General features: G+C 38.9%; 1 protein-coding gene across 2 annotated transcripts in view; it reads left to right on the top strand.

The window, feature by feature from the left end:
* Window positions 1–1,876: 1,876 nt before the first annotated feature.
* Window positions 1,877–16,900, top strand: part of septin9b (septin 9b) — a 71,789-nt gene continuing 56,765 nt past the window's right edge. The window contains exon 1 of one of the 2 annotated variants that reach the window (XM_063476504.1): window positions 1,877–2,191. In XM_063476504.1, the coding sequence (XP_063332574.1) occupies window positions 2,170–2,191 (22 nt within the window). In that variant the 5' untranslated portion in view covers window positions 1,877–2,169. Of the gene's footprint in view, window positions 2,198–16,900 lie in introns of both variants that reach the window. The other variant, XM_063476503.1, reaches the window with a different exon arrangement.

Genomic DNA, 16,900 nt, shown 5'->3' with positions numbered 1-16,900 from the left:
TCTTTTTTCTTTTTCTTTTTTCTTTTGCTTATTTAATAGAAAATAGACTATTGTACTCAAAAATATACACTGATTAGTGTGTAAATACATCTTCCGTCAAATTAATGGATTCTCATGATTAATTAGAATTAATCCATTAAAAACAGATAGGAATGGGTATAGGTTTGCAGCTGAGATGGACATTGTTGCTCTGCTTTTATATATGTGGCCAAAGACCAACCATATACGTAGTACATCAAAACCAGAGGAGAAAGGGACTCATAGAAATTTGCATGCCGGTAAGTTTTTAGTCATGTCTGCACCTTCAGATTTAAGATATACCTATGTTTCACCAAGAAAAGGCTAAGCAAAGACATAGCCAAAGTTAACTTCACTGACTCCTCCAGAGAAAATAGATATAGATGTTTCTTACCTGGCATATTGACAGCTGAGGTAAAACGTGGACTGACAGCCTACCCAGAGTGCAAAAGTTTTTGAGAGGACTCAAGAGTAAAAACATAAAATATTGCAAAATATTCAATTGACACATTTTTTTTATTCTGAGTATTGATATTATTCAGAGTTAAAATATAGTTTGTGCTATTTGTTTCATTGATTTATTTTTTCACAGACCATTTTGGGGTACAGTCTATATTTACTCCCATCTAGCTTTGAAACTTTTACACGCAGTGACTTTAAACCCTATAGAAAATACTATGCTACAGTATCTTTTACCTACACTGCTACAGCATCAAGGTTATCAAACTATTTGTAACTGATTATGAGGCAAATACTTCTGAAGGCTAATGTGTAATAAAGCATCATTCTGATTATTTCATCTGTACAATGTAACAAAGGAATGTAAATTCTATCTAATCTATTTCTTTCACATCTTTTCTAAAAGTGTTATTTAATTCAAATATTTCATATGTCACTCTTTTATCTCCATTTGTCGTCTTTGTTGCCACTAAAAAATTAAATTTGTGATGCTCTTTCCAGTGTCCTTGAGCCTTCCTGTCCAACTTATATTGGACGCATATTCCTGAGCTCCACACCGATTTATAGTTTTTTGTTAACCTAGCTTTGAATAAAGTACATTTGTTTTAAGTAAATCTCTTGCCAGATTCTTACAAGTTTCATGGTAGAACATTATACTGCAGGATTTTATATTAATAAAATGCTTTTATTACTTAAAATTGTATTCAGAATTAGTCCGCATTGCTTTTACTTGTAATAGACGCTTAATTATTTTTAGGCTTATTGGGTTTGACTATGTGGTTCAACCAAAACTCCCCCCTCACCGTTTCAAATGAAAAATGAAACCTGAAAAAAAAAAACTTCTGTTCGTTTGAATACAGCAAAAGCGTTGACCTAATTTCCAAATGTGGTCCTAACACCAGCTGTGACACATCCAACCACAAGAGAGCAGCATTTCACAGCACTGCAACATACCATATCCACGGCTGATTTTAATGTTGGTCTTTCTGAGTAATTGTTTAAACATGACTGCATTTAGACTGGTTTAACTCTACATAAAAAGGAGAAAATGTGAGTTTTGGTATGTCAGAAAGATATGTGTTCATTTTCTTCTTTCTAATGGGAAATATTTCCTTAGCATCACATAAGCCTGTAACGGATACAGCCTACTAGCTTCCTTGGTGCTAAACCTCCACCGTGACAATAACCACTGAAGCAAAGCCGGTTGCTTATTTGTTTTTCGTCAAAGAAAAATAGCTTCTGGATGAACTCCCTTATATCTCTGATGCGTTTGTCACATAGATTTTATATCAGTGTGACTAAGTAAACAAATTTCCCTTGGGGTAAGCAGCCCAACACTGGATAGATCCTGTTATCTCCTCTTTGGATACGTGCGTAAAAGCGCGTCAGTGGACCTCTCCACCCGCCCCCCTCGTGCGCTCACATTTCTTTTAACATGGTCTTGCGGTCTCGAGAATCTCAACATCCCACTAAAGTGCACATCATTGAGCTCAGCGGCATATCTGCATCAGCGCTGCCTGCAGTCACACAGTGTCGTCACGCACTCTTTCTGCAGAACAAGTGCGGGAAAACTGAGGCAACAAAGTCAACTCCAATTTCTTTGGTCGACGTGGTGAGAAGGACGACCGACAGTTGCAGCTTCTCAGCTTTTACTGACGAATACCTGAAGTGCACCAGCAGGAGACGCAGAGCATGAAGAAAGCTCAAAATTCAGGTACAGGTGAGTCACGAAAAAGCATCATTTGAAATATCACGTGCACTAAACTCTTCAAAAAGTAATTACAAGAGTGATTTTTGTGTGTAATTAATGGCACAGACTGGAAAAAAAAGATTTATTATATACTTTTAAAGTTTTGCATATTGTAATACTGCAGTCAAGTACTTAAACGTACATTTCTGATATATCTTAGATAATTGTAGCTTTTCTGACTTTTTCTTTTCCGATAAAGGAAAGGTCTTACATCTTAAATTCTATAGATCCAGGTTATCTTTTTTATAGTTCTTCAACTTCTGAAACTCTGACTTGGAATTTACCACATCTGTTGTTCTGGGCCAATCTGTTTTGTGGCTGAGGTAGCAGCACTCAGGGGAGCACCTCAGGGTCTCCTGGCCTTTACAGTCTGATGTGCATCATCTGTCCTTCCCAGTCTGACCTTCTGAATGGATGCAATGGACCCTTCAGGCTGAGCTGCCTTCCTGGACTCGTCTGTGCGTCTGCAGTAACAATCATTTCTGACGTTTGCTTGCACATGATGTCAGACTACATGGTTTTGTGTAGCCTATATGTGGGACCCTGCCTTGTAAGTGCATGGCACAACATAGTCTGTGCGTGTTATACAACATGTCTCTGGCCTTGCTCAAGCCCCATCTGTGTGTTCACTCTCCTTTAACATTGGGAACTCAGGATGGGCTCTGGGGGGAAAAAATAACATGCTCTAGATTAAACAGATGAAAATATGTGGCACAAGCTGACGCTGTTGGGGCTTGTGTTGAAAACAGGAGACAAGGTCCACACTGTAAGTACTTGGACACTTAACGCTTCAGACTCTGAAAATAAGCAAATTGAAATAAAACAATAGCCAGAACTTTATTTCTGTTTGATGTGTTTACATGGATAAGGAAAGAAATGCAATGAGAAGTCTTCCAACTTCATAGGGCTCAATAATAAATGGACACCCAACAGCTTTAATTATTTTTAAATTAGGGCTTGACTGTTTAGGGAATAAAGTTGTGGGAAAAGTGCATATGGATCTATTCATGGCTGCACCTGCACTAACACAGTATTACTATACAATCGCATTCAGTGACTACTGTGACTGTGTTTTATTTAACAGCTTGTGGTTACACTAGTTTAGTATATGGTGAGATTACTGAAGAGGCGGGCAGAAATAAACAGTGTCCAGTGTTTTTTCAAACACTTACCACAGAAAACAGCCCAGCAGGATTATCACTGCTGAGTGAATAACACGAACATTTTATCTCAAAGGTCTCCATACACTTTGATCATTAGAGTGTCTGGTCTGCTCTCCCTCCAGAAGAAAGAAAACCCATAAGACCTGGCAGCCACACTCACCCCTTTTTAGCTCAAAGCTTGTAACTCCAGCATTTTTTTTATGCAGCATCATGACCTTAAGGTGTCAAATTTTCTCCCAGGCTAGAGCATTTCATGGCTGAACTGAGAGAGAACCCAATTAGTAGTATTAAAAATACATTTCCCCTAATAAATATGCTTTAACAGGAAGTTTTTTTGGTCTTCCTCCTTTTGCATATCTTTTTTGCAAAGTTTTAGTTGAAGTGTAACATTACAGGGAGTGCAGATGTGTGAAGTTGTGCGGATGTATTCTGGAGTGTAGCTATAATCTGGTGCATTAGTTCAAACACCCTAAGATAACAGACCATTGATGTGTAAAATCTTTCATTTTTCGTAATTACTTTATACATACCTTCAAAGCTAAGGTTAAAAAGTCCCACTGAATACGCCTGAAAAATGCCAATGCTTTCAGAAAGAGCAACTTTTGGGAAGTGTCGGAAGGTTCTTGAATTTTCCCGGTACCTGATGCTGAATTTTATACTCTAAGTGGGACCGTTGTGTTGTCCCTGGTCAGGTCACATATAAGATTATGTTAGGTTGTTCTGATTTATTAAAGTCCAGTGAGACTAACAGTCTTTTGGGCTTGTTGAACAGGATGTGCACATGTTGTTCTGTAGTTTCATGTCATGTAAACCTCAATGAACAGTGAGATCCAGCGGAGTCAAAGAAGCACTGTTGTCTTTTTTCTCTTGCTCTTCCTACGCATGAGAGATCCCAGTCAGCTGTGATATATATTGTCATGCTTTTTGAAAACAGCCTAAGCTTGAGTGGACTTTTTTTTTTAATGGTGGATTTTTGCTGAGGGCTGGTTGTGTGTATTTGCTCGACTTGAATAGAAGATTTCACAGAAAAATGCAATGAAGCAGGAGATGTCGACTTGTGGACGAAATACAGGACACAGCTGATAATTAATTTCACATTGCACACATGTTTTTATAGGAATTTTGTTTTGTCTCTCAAAATCTCTACTGCAGTGCTTTGAATGTGATATATCAAAGGACACTGCAATGGGCACAGCTTTATTTTGAGTACACAGTCCTACCTTTTCTTGTATTATAAGGAAATGGGAAATTATTAATGAGTCAACTTTTCTGCAGTGCACCAGCCTGATGATGGCCAGGATTTAGCCTGCTGGATTACATGTAGTGGGAGGCATGGCCCACTCACTACAAGATACAGTAGAGTGAGCTGATTTTTGTTAGTACATGCTATACTTCTAATGTGAGTATTTGTATACCAGCAGTCAGACTTTTAGCAAATGTTTATTAAATGTAACTGTCATGTTAAAATGTTATTTTCCTTAAAAATTTTGTACATAATACAATTTAAGACAGAAGTACTGTCGTTGATCAGAATACCTTACTGTAAATATAATTGGCCTCTATTAAGTCAGTACAGTCAAACAGTTATTAATCTAAAGTTTTTGTTTTTTATTTGTCAGCAACCTAAAACTACTGATAAAGAATTAGGAACTTCCATCTATCCATGAGAACAGGTTGGATTTGGGGACATTATGACTGGATCTAAAGATTAATGAGCTTTAACAGCACAGTTAACATAAAAATAATCATGCAAAAGCATTTTAAACAGACATTATTAACACATTTACATTTAAATACACATTAACTGCACAGCCTAATCGTTTCTGGTGATGAAGGACCCTGGAATGTACTTCTTACCTTTTTTGTTCACTAGCAATTTCTTGGTGTTAAATATATTATCTCTCCCTGCTGGTAATGCAACCTCTGCATGTGTGTCCATTTCACACTTTGGAGAAGCAAAGCGTGAAGTGGACACAGTGGACCAGCGTGTCTATTACTTGGTTTCATGTCAGGTTGGAGAGGGAGCAAACAAACAATTTGGAGAGTCTCCAAACAATCGCAGTGGGATTCATAGTGACACAATTTTCAATGACTGTCATCTAAACATGTCACTTGCACATGGTAACAATAAATTTTCAACATCACGGTCTTTACCCACTGTTAGTGTGATTGTACCACTAGCTAGCTGCTCGCTCCCTTTAGCTTATAGATATTGCTCAGAAGAGAAAATAGTTCCTACGTTAACAGTGCTCTAAGGTTTGCAAATTTTTTAAATTAACTGGGTAAAAAAAAAGTAACAACAATAATAAATTGGATGGATGGACAGATGATTTTTGAAGGAATGCTTCTGCATCTTTCAGATGATTTTATTTTTTTGGCTTGAGCAATGCATGACAAATGTCATCTGATTTCATATTATTAAAGGAAATGCAGACACTTAATCTCCCAAAAACTGGACAACTCACACCAAAAAACACTAGTTGGATATTTAATCATAGGGTGATGTGGTCCTACTGATCTAACAGGGCACTGTAAAAATCAGCAAATATGAATTTTGTGACGGTTGGCTGTAGTACTATCTAACTGGTTTCTTTAAAAATCCATCACACTTTAAATTCCACATCATGCAGCCTCCCACTAAACCACACCAGTAGGTCCCCTAGAGAAAGAGCAGATGAGGGAAGTCAATGCAGCTCTTTATTTCTTCCTAACAATGGCTCTTTAGTGACAGCTAAGCTAGATTCCCTTCAGTCTGAGTCACATATTGGCCTGGACTGCATTCACTACTTCTCCCTGTGATAATAATGCCGCCTTTGGAGACTTTGGTATTCATCGGTATGCGTCTGTTTAATTCACTACCTTAGAGTCAGGCTGCCAAGTTTTCCAGTTCATATAATCCTTATCACTTTAAAACCCCTGCTTGAGCGTTTGACTGCTTTTATCAGTCTTCTTTCATGACTGCCATGTACAAAAGCTCAGTTTTATCCCATAGTGGCGCTCTGAGATAGAAGTTACTCAGCCAAGGTTTTACTCACTGAAAGGTCTGGACTTTTTCCTTCAGATATTAGCCTAAAGCATTCCCACCTACTGCAGGAAGTGTCATTTGATTTTGCTCTGTCTCTTAAGATTTTACATCTCACTTTGTCTCTCTTAATATCTGTAAGTCACATCTGAATAAAGTTAGCTCTCAGCTCAGGAAACCTGAGCCATTCCTCAACAATGCATAGCCTACGTGTTAAAAGCAGATCTAGCTCTTTGTTGCTGATGAATAACCTGATATACCCTTGCATATACCCTTGTGCTTAAGTGTACACGCATGGACACAGACGCACACATGCAAGTATGACATCATTTGCTACTGTGTCAGAGTTTGGCTATAAATAGAGAAGGCGGACGATGACGTTTCAGCTTAACAAAGCCCCCCGTGAATAACATAAGGATGAAAACAGGCCATGTCACTGCTGCTTATCATGATGAGCAGCCAGCCAGTCGTGAAAAATGTTGCTGCATGTTCATTAAAGAAACACCTGATGTTACAAGCAGATGTCATTAGTTAAAGCATGGGATGATCATAATGAGGGCATCCACTGTCCCTTTACATGGTTATTACTTAGTGTATTACAGGGACATTTTTTTACAGTGAGAAAATGTTTCCTCTGAAGTATCAGACAAAATTCCAATGATATAAGGTATCCGTGTCAAAATATTAGCCCGACCCCTTTCACAAAGCAAAAAGACAGAAAGGCATGGATGAGTTGTGGAGGATGATCAATGACCACTTACAATCATCCATTTTTGGCTAGTATCTTTATTTACATCAAACTGAGATGCAGTTTCCATGAACATAAAGTTGAAATCATGTCAGCTCACTTATTAAGCTGCAGAATAACAGAATGCAGTTGCAGTTGCCCAAAAAGCAACTGCTCACAGTCCAGTCCGGTGCTGAAGGTGCTTTTATTTATTGTGGTCCTGGTCTTTGGAACAAGCTGCCTACAGACCTGAGATCAATTATAACTGTGGATATATATTTAAAAACAGACTCAAAACTTTTTATTCACCCAGGCTTACACAATAGGTCCCATTCTTTTGTTTTATTTTGTTGTGTTCACTGCTTTATGGCGTGGTAACCTACATATGTTTTTATGTTTTTAATCTTCTTCAGTTTATATGATGAAATGTGCTACATAAATACACTTTTGAGGCTTTTCTGTGTGATGTTTGTATTTTCTTCGCTTCTCTGTGTGGCTTCTATTGAGTTACTTCAGCTTCCTTCCATTGTCTAAATACATCCATTGGATTAAACTAATTGGTGTGGCCGATTAATGGTATGCCATAGGTGTGAATGACTGTCTGTCTAATGTTGTATTGCCCTGCAACACACTGACAACCTGCCCAGAGTGTACTCCACTTCTTTCCCTATGACAGCTACAATAGGCTCCAGCTAGCCTTTGACCCTCAATTGGGTAAGCTGAGGAAAATGGATGGACAATAAATTCTACCTTTATTATGTGAAAATGATAACATAATAATTTGCTCAAGATCTTCATTCTCATGAAGATCTTGCATCACTTCTTGCTACTGTAGCTGCCATTACTACTATTATAGGTATTATTTGTGACTGTTGTGATTATGTACTTAAATAAAGTGAAATTCCAGAATAGATTGTTAAATGTGTTTAAAAACAGCAACTCCATTACGTCTTTCTCCCACTACAGACCACATATTTTTTGGCCCACTCATATCTGGGTCACAGTAATTTAATAATAACTGAAGTCACTCTTATCCAAAAGTCACACTGTAACTGTATCTGCCTCTAAAATCCAGCATGACTTGGGGTCTGTTAAAAATCTCACTAATCTTTTTTTTTTCTAATCTCTTTAGAAAAGTCAGAAAAATGTTAATGAATTCTCTTTAACCTCGGCTCTGTGCAACACACAGCTTATGTAATTGAAACTCTGTCTTCCTGCATTTATTTGGGACGTACTTCTTTGCCAATCTCCACATGAACACCGCAGAGCTCATGTGTCAGGCACTCGCTCTGTGTGCATCTGTGTGCATGTGCCTATGTGTATCTTTGCCTGTGTGTGATGAGTATGTGTGTGTGCTGTCTGGGTCCGAGTTGTGGATTTAGACATCAGGAGCTTGGCATGCTGATTACAGAGGTCTGAAGCCACAGGGAACCACAGGAACTCTCCTCTCTTTCTCCCTCCTTTTTCTTTCCAGCATTATCCCTCCATCAGTTCAGGCTAATTTGTAGAGATGGAGGTGAAAGCAGGAGGCCTGGGGCTTATGTGGCAGGATTCTGTGCCTTATGATAATCAGCTAAATCACATAGCTTTGCTCCTCTCATCCGTGCTGTCTAAGCTTACCTTATTCATTTACCTAATGCGCAGTTAACCACTGTGGACTGTAAGTTTATAATGCACAATGAGGTATATTACACACTGTAGCAAATGTAGCATTGCTGACAGACTGTTATTGTTAGAGCCTAACAAATCTCATATGGATTTGGGAAGTCAGTATTTCAGGCTGTTTTTATTCTGGCTTCTGTGATAATCAGAACTCAAAAATGAGCTTTTTAAAAAAAGAAGTCCTGCACGGTTAATAACGATGCACAGCGGCTTCGGCTACTGTCTGCAGCATCTACTTAGTGTCCAAATATTTATCAGTTGCTGCAACAGACGCCTTATTTCCTGCAAGGGATCAAGAACTTTTAGGATATCCCATTTTATGCAGACTGCTGCCAGCCCACTATCACATCTAATGATTACCTTATGGTGAATAGGAAATAGCCAGCAGTGTTACCACAACCATGCTGGGATGGACAGACATGCAGACTGCACTACTAGCACTTTTACAGCCTCCGACAGTCCAAATGACCTGAGAATGGGATTTAAATTGTCAGAGAACTGGGAGAGAGGAGCCTGTGTGAGTTATAGCTTAAAGGAATGGGCTTTCCTGTGAACTGGATTTGGCTGGATGGACTGTGTGAGCGTGTTTCGCTGTGCGTAAGTGTGTGTCATGGATTGGTTCACTTCATGACTTTGTCTGGTTCTGACAGAGGATTGCTTGAGTGCATCTCAACAAGGATGTGCCAGCTGCTGAGTCAACATCAGTAATTACTTTGGCTATGCGTTTTGTACTTTGTTATGACTGCTAATATTATGAGCTGTGAAACATCTTCTCGGGCGGAGCCTTAACTGTCTTGAGCTATTGGATGGCTTGCTTTGAAATTATTCACAGACCTTGGAGATACTCAAGGGATGAATCCCACTAAATCTTGGAACCCCCGTGAACTTGTATTTAGCGTCACCACAAGTTCTGTTCAGGTCTGGTTCATAAACACGCTAACATGCTTCAGTAAGCTGGTGGTCATGGTAGACATTATACCTGCAGCACTGCTATATTTAATCACAGCCTCACCGTGCCACTGGTGTGACTGCAAGCTGCTCTTACTTCCAGGCGGTGAGTGGTTTATGCCACAGCTGTTCCACTTTGTTGCCTTCAGTGGCCTCTAATGCATCTACAAACACTTTTGCAGGTCAATCTGTTGCCTTTTCCTTCGTATAATCTCACCAATACAAAGGGTTGCGGTTTAAATAACAGGAAATACTTAGCAATACGACATGATTAATAGCGACTTTGCTGACTTACGGCATCGTCATTAGATCGGGAACTGCTCCGTTTCTCTTCTGTTTGTTCTTGTGTTGTTTCTATAGTTTCCATTGCTGTTCATTCTGTGATTGTGTCGGTCGCACAATGAGCAGTGGGAGCTTGTTTAAAAAGCGGAACCATCTTAAACTCCCAATTTAACACACAGAGCTGTGCACACTCACAAGAGTGGAGGCCATGTAGCTAGCCATAGTGGTTCTCATATCAGTAACACATCAGAGATTTATTTCTTTTTTATCACTTTAGGTCACATTTGTTGTGTTAAATTTCTTTACATCCAAGTTAATTATGATCTGTTTATTCTTCTTGCATTTTTTTAATATGATGAAAACAGCCAGAAGCATGCATAAAAAAATTTAACGACTCCATCATGATTGGATTATAACCACAAAATAAACTCAAATTTTGTTCTTTACCTACAGGAGCTCTAAACATTGTGACTTGCATGTTTTAAAAAGGCGGTTTACAGTTTCTCGTGGCTGATTTCTTAACATGGAATAAGACTGAGAAATGGAGACCGTAGGTGTTTGTATTGCAGATTCAGTCGTGGTTTGAGACCTCTAGTTGCCGCTATATTTTTTCTCATGTTTTCAGTCTTTCACACTAACATTTTGTAAATCTTTCTTTTGAACAACCCCAAATGTCGAAGTGGCTACATGGAAATCTCAAAGGGGGTTTCCCCACAGAGATTTATAAGGTTCATATAAATGAAATGTTTACAATACTTAGACAGTCGTTTATTCTTTTTATTGAATCCAGCCTGACTTGATTCACTTAAGCCAACAGGTCAGCAGTTCAAAATCTGCATGATGATGAATGGGAAGCAGGCTGGGTTGTTCAGCTTCCATACATACCTGACATGTATTATTTCAAACATATCTGATGCATTGAATAGAAAAAAAAAACTTCACCCAGTAGATTGTCTGCAGGGCCGTGCAGCTGGGCCGGGAGTCTACAATCTAACAACCTGGGATAAGATCTTCTCCCGTTCTTTCTTTTTCTAATTCCCAGATTGCTGTAACGATGAGCTCTCGCGGTCTAAAAGTGTCTGAATAGCTCCTGGGCTTTTTGTGATTTAGTTACTTGGAAGGTGGATTGTTATTTTCAGTTCAGTACTGTAGCATCTGAGTTCTTTTCTGTTTACAAAAATGCATTTCCTCGTGGTTTGTATGAGCACATGGGCCCAGTTCTAAATTTGGCTTGTGTAGATGAGTGATGTGAAGTGTTGTGTCTTCCCTGTACATGCCCCAGGTTGTGTGTGTAGGCTGGAGCAGCAGAAGCAGCAGGGGACGTAAATGAGGAGGACAGTGCCTTTCTCTCTCTCTCTCTCTCTCTCTGTGTCTCACTGTGTGTGTGTGGTGGAGATGAAGCAGGGGGAAGATGAGTGCTGCGTAGCTCTGTGGTGAGGTCATCAGACTGTGGCTAACAGCACCACATCACTTTTTGTTATTATTGGTTTTTTTTAGCTCTCCACCATCTCCTGAGTGCAGATGGGATTCTTGAATACTGAACATTTGGAGAAAAGAGAGGATTTGAGCGAGCTGTGCATGTGTGTGTGTGTATGTATGTGCAGTTAGGCATGTCGCTGTCTGTGTTATTACATATGAATATATGTGTTTGCATTGCAGCGTGAATGTGCAGCATAAATTGCAATGTGTTTCTGTATGTCTGCCTGTGTTTTGACAGGTGCTTGTCTGTTTACTTGAAGCCAGATTTATTCTTACGTGTAAATGAGGTGTAACAGCAGAGATGTATTTTTTTTAATCTGGAATCCATACTTATAAACTTTGCTCTGGCTAAAGTGCACTTTCTCTTAAATGTAACAGAACATCATGGTCACAACGGCTACACATGAAGATCACAAACATGATGACTGGTTATTGTGGGCTGAGAGGCTACATGACTCTAAAGACACAAAACAAGTTCAAGACAGACTCAGTTACTCTTCGTCTGAAGCCGATCTCCCCTGGAAGGCTCGTCCGTGCGAACATCATCACTCTCACAAGTAAATTAACAATGTAAATACGATAATTTGGCCTTTTAATAATCATCACATGTAAAGTAAATATGTGACATCTAAAGGTAATAATTCACTTTAGTTTGTAGCACAAGTGTTAGCAGGAACATTCATAATGGCTTTCTTGTTCTGTCCCAGTAAGCCATGCCATTGTTACACTGACCAACCGAGCACAATGCCAAGACCCTGAAACTCAAGCAGCCAAATTAAATCCAACCATCATTCATTTCATTTTAAACTGTTCTCCCCCATCTCCCAGTAAAAATATCTTCCCATGAAAGCACAATGTTGGTAGATTTTCTTTTTACAACTCTTGCATTGCAGTGGCTGTATAACTAGCTGAAAATAAACACTCAACTATAAATCAGTTTTAATTTGCCAAGTTTAGTTTTGTCTGTAGAGTGTGCAGTCTGAGTGTAGATCCATCTAAAAGGTGTTTTTCACTCCTGAAGACACAAGAAGCTTTCAGCTCTCACCTTTTCTCCTCTCTCTTTCCCCTCAATTTGCCTCTTTCACCGCTTCCCCTGCTCGCTCCTCCTCTTCTCATTTCATCTTTTATCTTCTACTCACTGTTTCTTTCTCCTTCATTGTGCATCGCTGCCCCGCAGGCATCCCTTTAGTGTTGGCTTACATGCTGGTGAGCTTTTTTGCCCGACTGTTATATAACTAAATTTAGCATGTTTGAGTCACGTTTTGCCCATAGGTCGGGCTATGCAGTGACGGCTTACATTAATGTGCACCCCAAGGCTCTCCATCCACTCTTAGTCAATGTGTGATAACGTTGCGTTCATCTGGGCAGGGTGTGTGGGGGTTGAGCTTGTCACACATGAGTGAACCAGCGCACGTGCCTTTCTGTGTCTCATGACCATCTGCCTTATTGGGTGAAATTGTAGGCTACATGCTGAATATAGTGTTTGTGTATTTATGTCAATGAAATGACTTAAATTCATAACAGAGGCACATACAGATAATAGAGGCTGATTGTGTGTGTGTGTGTGTGTGTGTGTGTGTGTGTGTGTGTGTGTGTGTGTGTGTGTGTGTGGACGGGTATTAACATCTTCATGGGGACCAAAAATTGGTAGTTTACTATACTTGTGGGGACAAACAGCCCTTGTGGGGACCAAAATCCCGGTCCCCACGAGTTTGAAGGCATTTTTGAGCCTCAAAATGTGGTTTTAGTGTCAGGGTTACAATTAGGTTATGGTTAGGTTTAGGGTAAGGGTCAGGGTTAGGCATTCATTTTTGATGGTTAGGGTTAGGGTAAGGGGCTAGGGAAAGCATTGTGTCAATGAGATGTCCCCACAAGGATATAAATACACACGTGTGTGTGTGTGTGTGTGTGTGTGTGTGTGTGTGTGTGTGTGTGTGTGTGTGTGTGTGTGTGTGTGTGTGTGTGTGTGTGTGTGTGTGATAGGAGTTGAAAGGTATGAATGAGGGAGGCCTCTGTCTGTCTCTGTCTGTCCCCCAAAACTGTCTGATTTTTGTCTTTTACAAGCTCAAAGAAACAAATTTCCCATAAACTACTCACAAATTTTGGTTTGCAGCACCCAAAATAAAGTCTTTTGGTCTGTCACATACATCTAAAATGTTTGGGTTTTGCTATACAAAAGAGATTCTTTCTAGGACTCAAGGCCAGTTTGCTATGTATAGTTAAACAGAAGGCATATGCAAGAGAAACGAGGCCATAAATGTCATGTTTATTCACTGGGAACATGAATTCTCTCAAAACTAACACAGTTAAACCCATTTTTTATGAGCTGTTTGAAGCTAATAATGTCCCTCTTTTAACTTGTAATTTACATTCAAGCAGAAAAAGAACATTTAAAAAAATAAAGCTGAAAGGTCAGTGTCACTTTAAATAAAGATCCAAAGCACTGCTGCGAGTAATCTTCCAGCAACACTTCCCCAAACGAGGTTATGTGAGATAATTAGGATAAGAAATGGTAATTAAACTCATAAATAAAATGATAAAATATCTGAAATGTTATTTTGGGTTTTTTTATCTTTGTTTTCACTTTCATGTTAAAGAAGTAAACTAAGTCATGCAATGTCAATTTATCCTTAAGTTATAATAATTTTATCTTTCCTAACCCTAGCTCCTGCATCCACATCATCGGCACCATTTAAAGGATGTTTCCATGTAAATGTGCACATTCCTGTGTACTAATAGATACCTGCATACACACGAAAACAAAAGTAGCTCTTAATGTAAAACGCGGCATTTAAACACATTTTACAGCATCAAAAACTACATTTCTGTTGTGTTATATGTGAGTGAGTCAACGAATGCATAAGCACATGTTGTGTGTTTGGTGTGGGGTTTTTTTTCTGACCTTGTGATTAACTGCAGCTTTGTAAGTCTGGAAAATCATCGTGGGGCAGAAAGAGCCAGTGGCCAAAACAGACATATCTCTATTTTTAAATGCACACTTTTGTCACAACATCGACTTCCTGCTTGCCATATGGATTCAACACCAGGACGCTCACTCACAATTTGTCTGTGTTTTTATTCCGATTTGGGGTTTAAAAGGTCTCCTCCATCAGAATTTTATCATCATCTAAACTCACCAGACGGGTGGAATTCAGAGCTGGGGTAATTGTTCTCAGCCCTTGAAAAAATGGCTGATCTGAGGCAGACTTTCCAAGGTAAAAACATTGCAATTTATAAATGCATATGGATGTTTAGAAATATAAATGGAAATCTTAATTACAACCAACTTATGAGAAATAAGATTTTACCAGAATCTTCGGCCAGGTGTTTGTATTTAAAGCCCTTTGTGCACTTAGGATATTTTGTGTAAACTTCTATAATCCATGTGTTTTTATTTTTAAAATGTTTATTTTGTTTTATTAACCTTGTTAATGATATATAAAATGATTGTTTTTATTTTAGGTATTATTAAAACTTTAATTATTGCAATTAGCCACAGAGCCTCCCTGGAGCTAAAGCTACTTAAATTGTCACATCGCACCTACACTTGAATTTCCCTAATCTGTTTCTTCTGCTCTGCTTCTCCTCACTTCCCTTTTGCAGATGTCAAATGATGGCCCCCGGGACTACAGAAGAGTGGAAGCTGTGTATTTCTTTGTATGTTAGTGGTGTTTCCTGTTTTAGTCAGGATGATCCACCCCTCTACCATTTGTGTTCATTTCATGTGAAGAAACGTGTTGAAAAATGTGAAATAATGTGAATAATCTTTCCCTTACGAGCCCTGAAATTTGAAACACAGACAAAGCAAAACAAACATTTGGTTACAAAAGACTGAAGATGAAAATGCTCTGGTAAAAGTGCACTCCAAATAGAGAAAATCTTCTCATCATTACAGGAAATACAGTACTGTGCAAAGGCGCCAGACAAAAGGAGCCAGACCGGCTGTAATTTTTTTTGAAGTTGTCTTCTGCAATAATTCTCAAGGTTTTATGAATGTTTTTCTTTGGACATTGGCTGCTTTTTCACTCACTTTCAGTCCATTCTTTGACCATTTTAATGTGTTTTGTTAGTTAGTAACACTCACCTAAAAATCATCTAAGCATAAAAAGGCATCTAACTCAAGAGATGAACCAGTGTTGTATTTATTCATAACCCATTTTAATTACATCTTTAGGCACTTTATTACTATACTGATTGTCACTGTACTTCTTTTGTTACTTGTTATATTGTTATTTGTTATATTTGTTGTAATGACCTGACAGGACCTGAGAAATATATCTGACTCATCAGAAATGAGGGTGACTGTCCAGAAGTAAACATGGTGAAGGCTCTGTCATGGTTTGGGTTCTGCATTGAGATCTTGTCAAAATTGATGGACTGAAAACATTTTGATCTACCATGCAGTACCATCAGGAAAGCTTGGGACTGAAAGCAGCTTCATTTGTCAGCATTACAGTGATCCCAAACTCACTGCCAATGCAGTGAACACATACCTGGATAGAAAAACACACAATGGAGCTCTTTCAGTCGTGAACTTGTGTTCCAAGAGCCAAGAGCTCAACATCGTTGTGGCAGTGTACGATCATCTTGACAAAGTACAGAGCAAAAGGCAGCCAACATCCAAAGAAGAGCTCTGAATGCCCTTCAAGAAGCCCGAAGAACTATTCCTGAAGACTGTTTAAAGAAATTACAACAAAGCCTGTCTAAGAGAGTTCAGGCTATGTTTGAAGAATGGAGGTGGTCATACCAAATATTGAATTTCAAGCTCATTACAATTGTATAAACTCTCTTTTTTCCTTGCATACTTTCCATTATGTTTGCACATGTTTCAGTAAATCGCTGCACGTATTTCCCATTTTCCTAACAAAATATAAAGAGAAGAAGAGTGGCTCAAGACTTTTGGACAGTAATCCTTACATCCTTGCAGTAAGGTTATTTGACCACTTTGTCCAAGGTCTGAATAAAGAGAGATGTTGTCTATCCGCTTGTTTTCATGTATTTTTTTGTGGGTGATACAAAGACTGTTTTAGGTTTATGCTTTCTGCTGACGTTAGCTTTGCAATTTAAAGAAGGGATGTTCCTTCTAAGAAAGAGGAAGTGAGTTGTTGCATGTTAGTCTATTACTCCTCATTCTTTCCCAGACACAAAAACAAAGATGGATGCGTATGAGTTTGTTTTGCCAAGAGAGCAGCTCCCTAAGTGGCCCTTGACCTTGTTGAGCAGCAAGCAGAGGGTCAGGCATGATGTGTGAAGTATGTGTGCATGCTGCTCTGGAGCACCAGTGATTTCTGCTGCTAAATCTGGTTTTGGTTTCACAGAACAATTATGCTTTCAGACTGTGAAATATGTTGTCATTTCCTAAATGCTGAGCTGAAAGACAGACACAGAGG

This window comes from Pelmatolapia mariae, linkage group LG6 (genome assembly GCF_036321145.2).
Source record: "Pelmatolapia mariae isolate MD_Pm_ZW linkage group LG6, Pm_UMD_F_2, whole genome shotgun sequence".
NCBI lineage: Eukaryota > Metazoa > Chordata > Actinopteri > Cichliformes > Cichlidae > Pelmatolapia > Pelmatolapia mariae.
The sequence above is the reverse complement of the archived record's forward strand: the minus strand, read 5'-3'. Positions and strand labels throughout refer to the sequence as shown.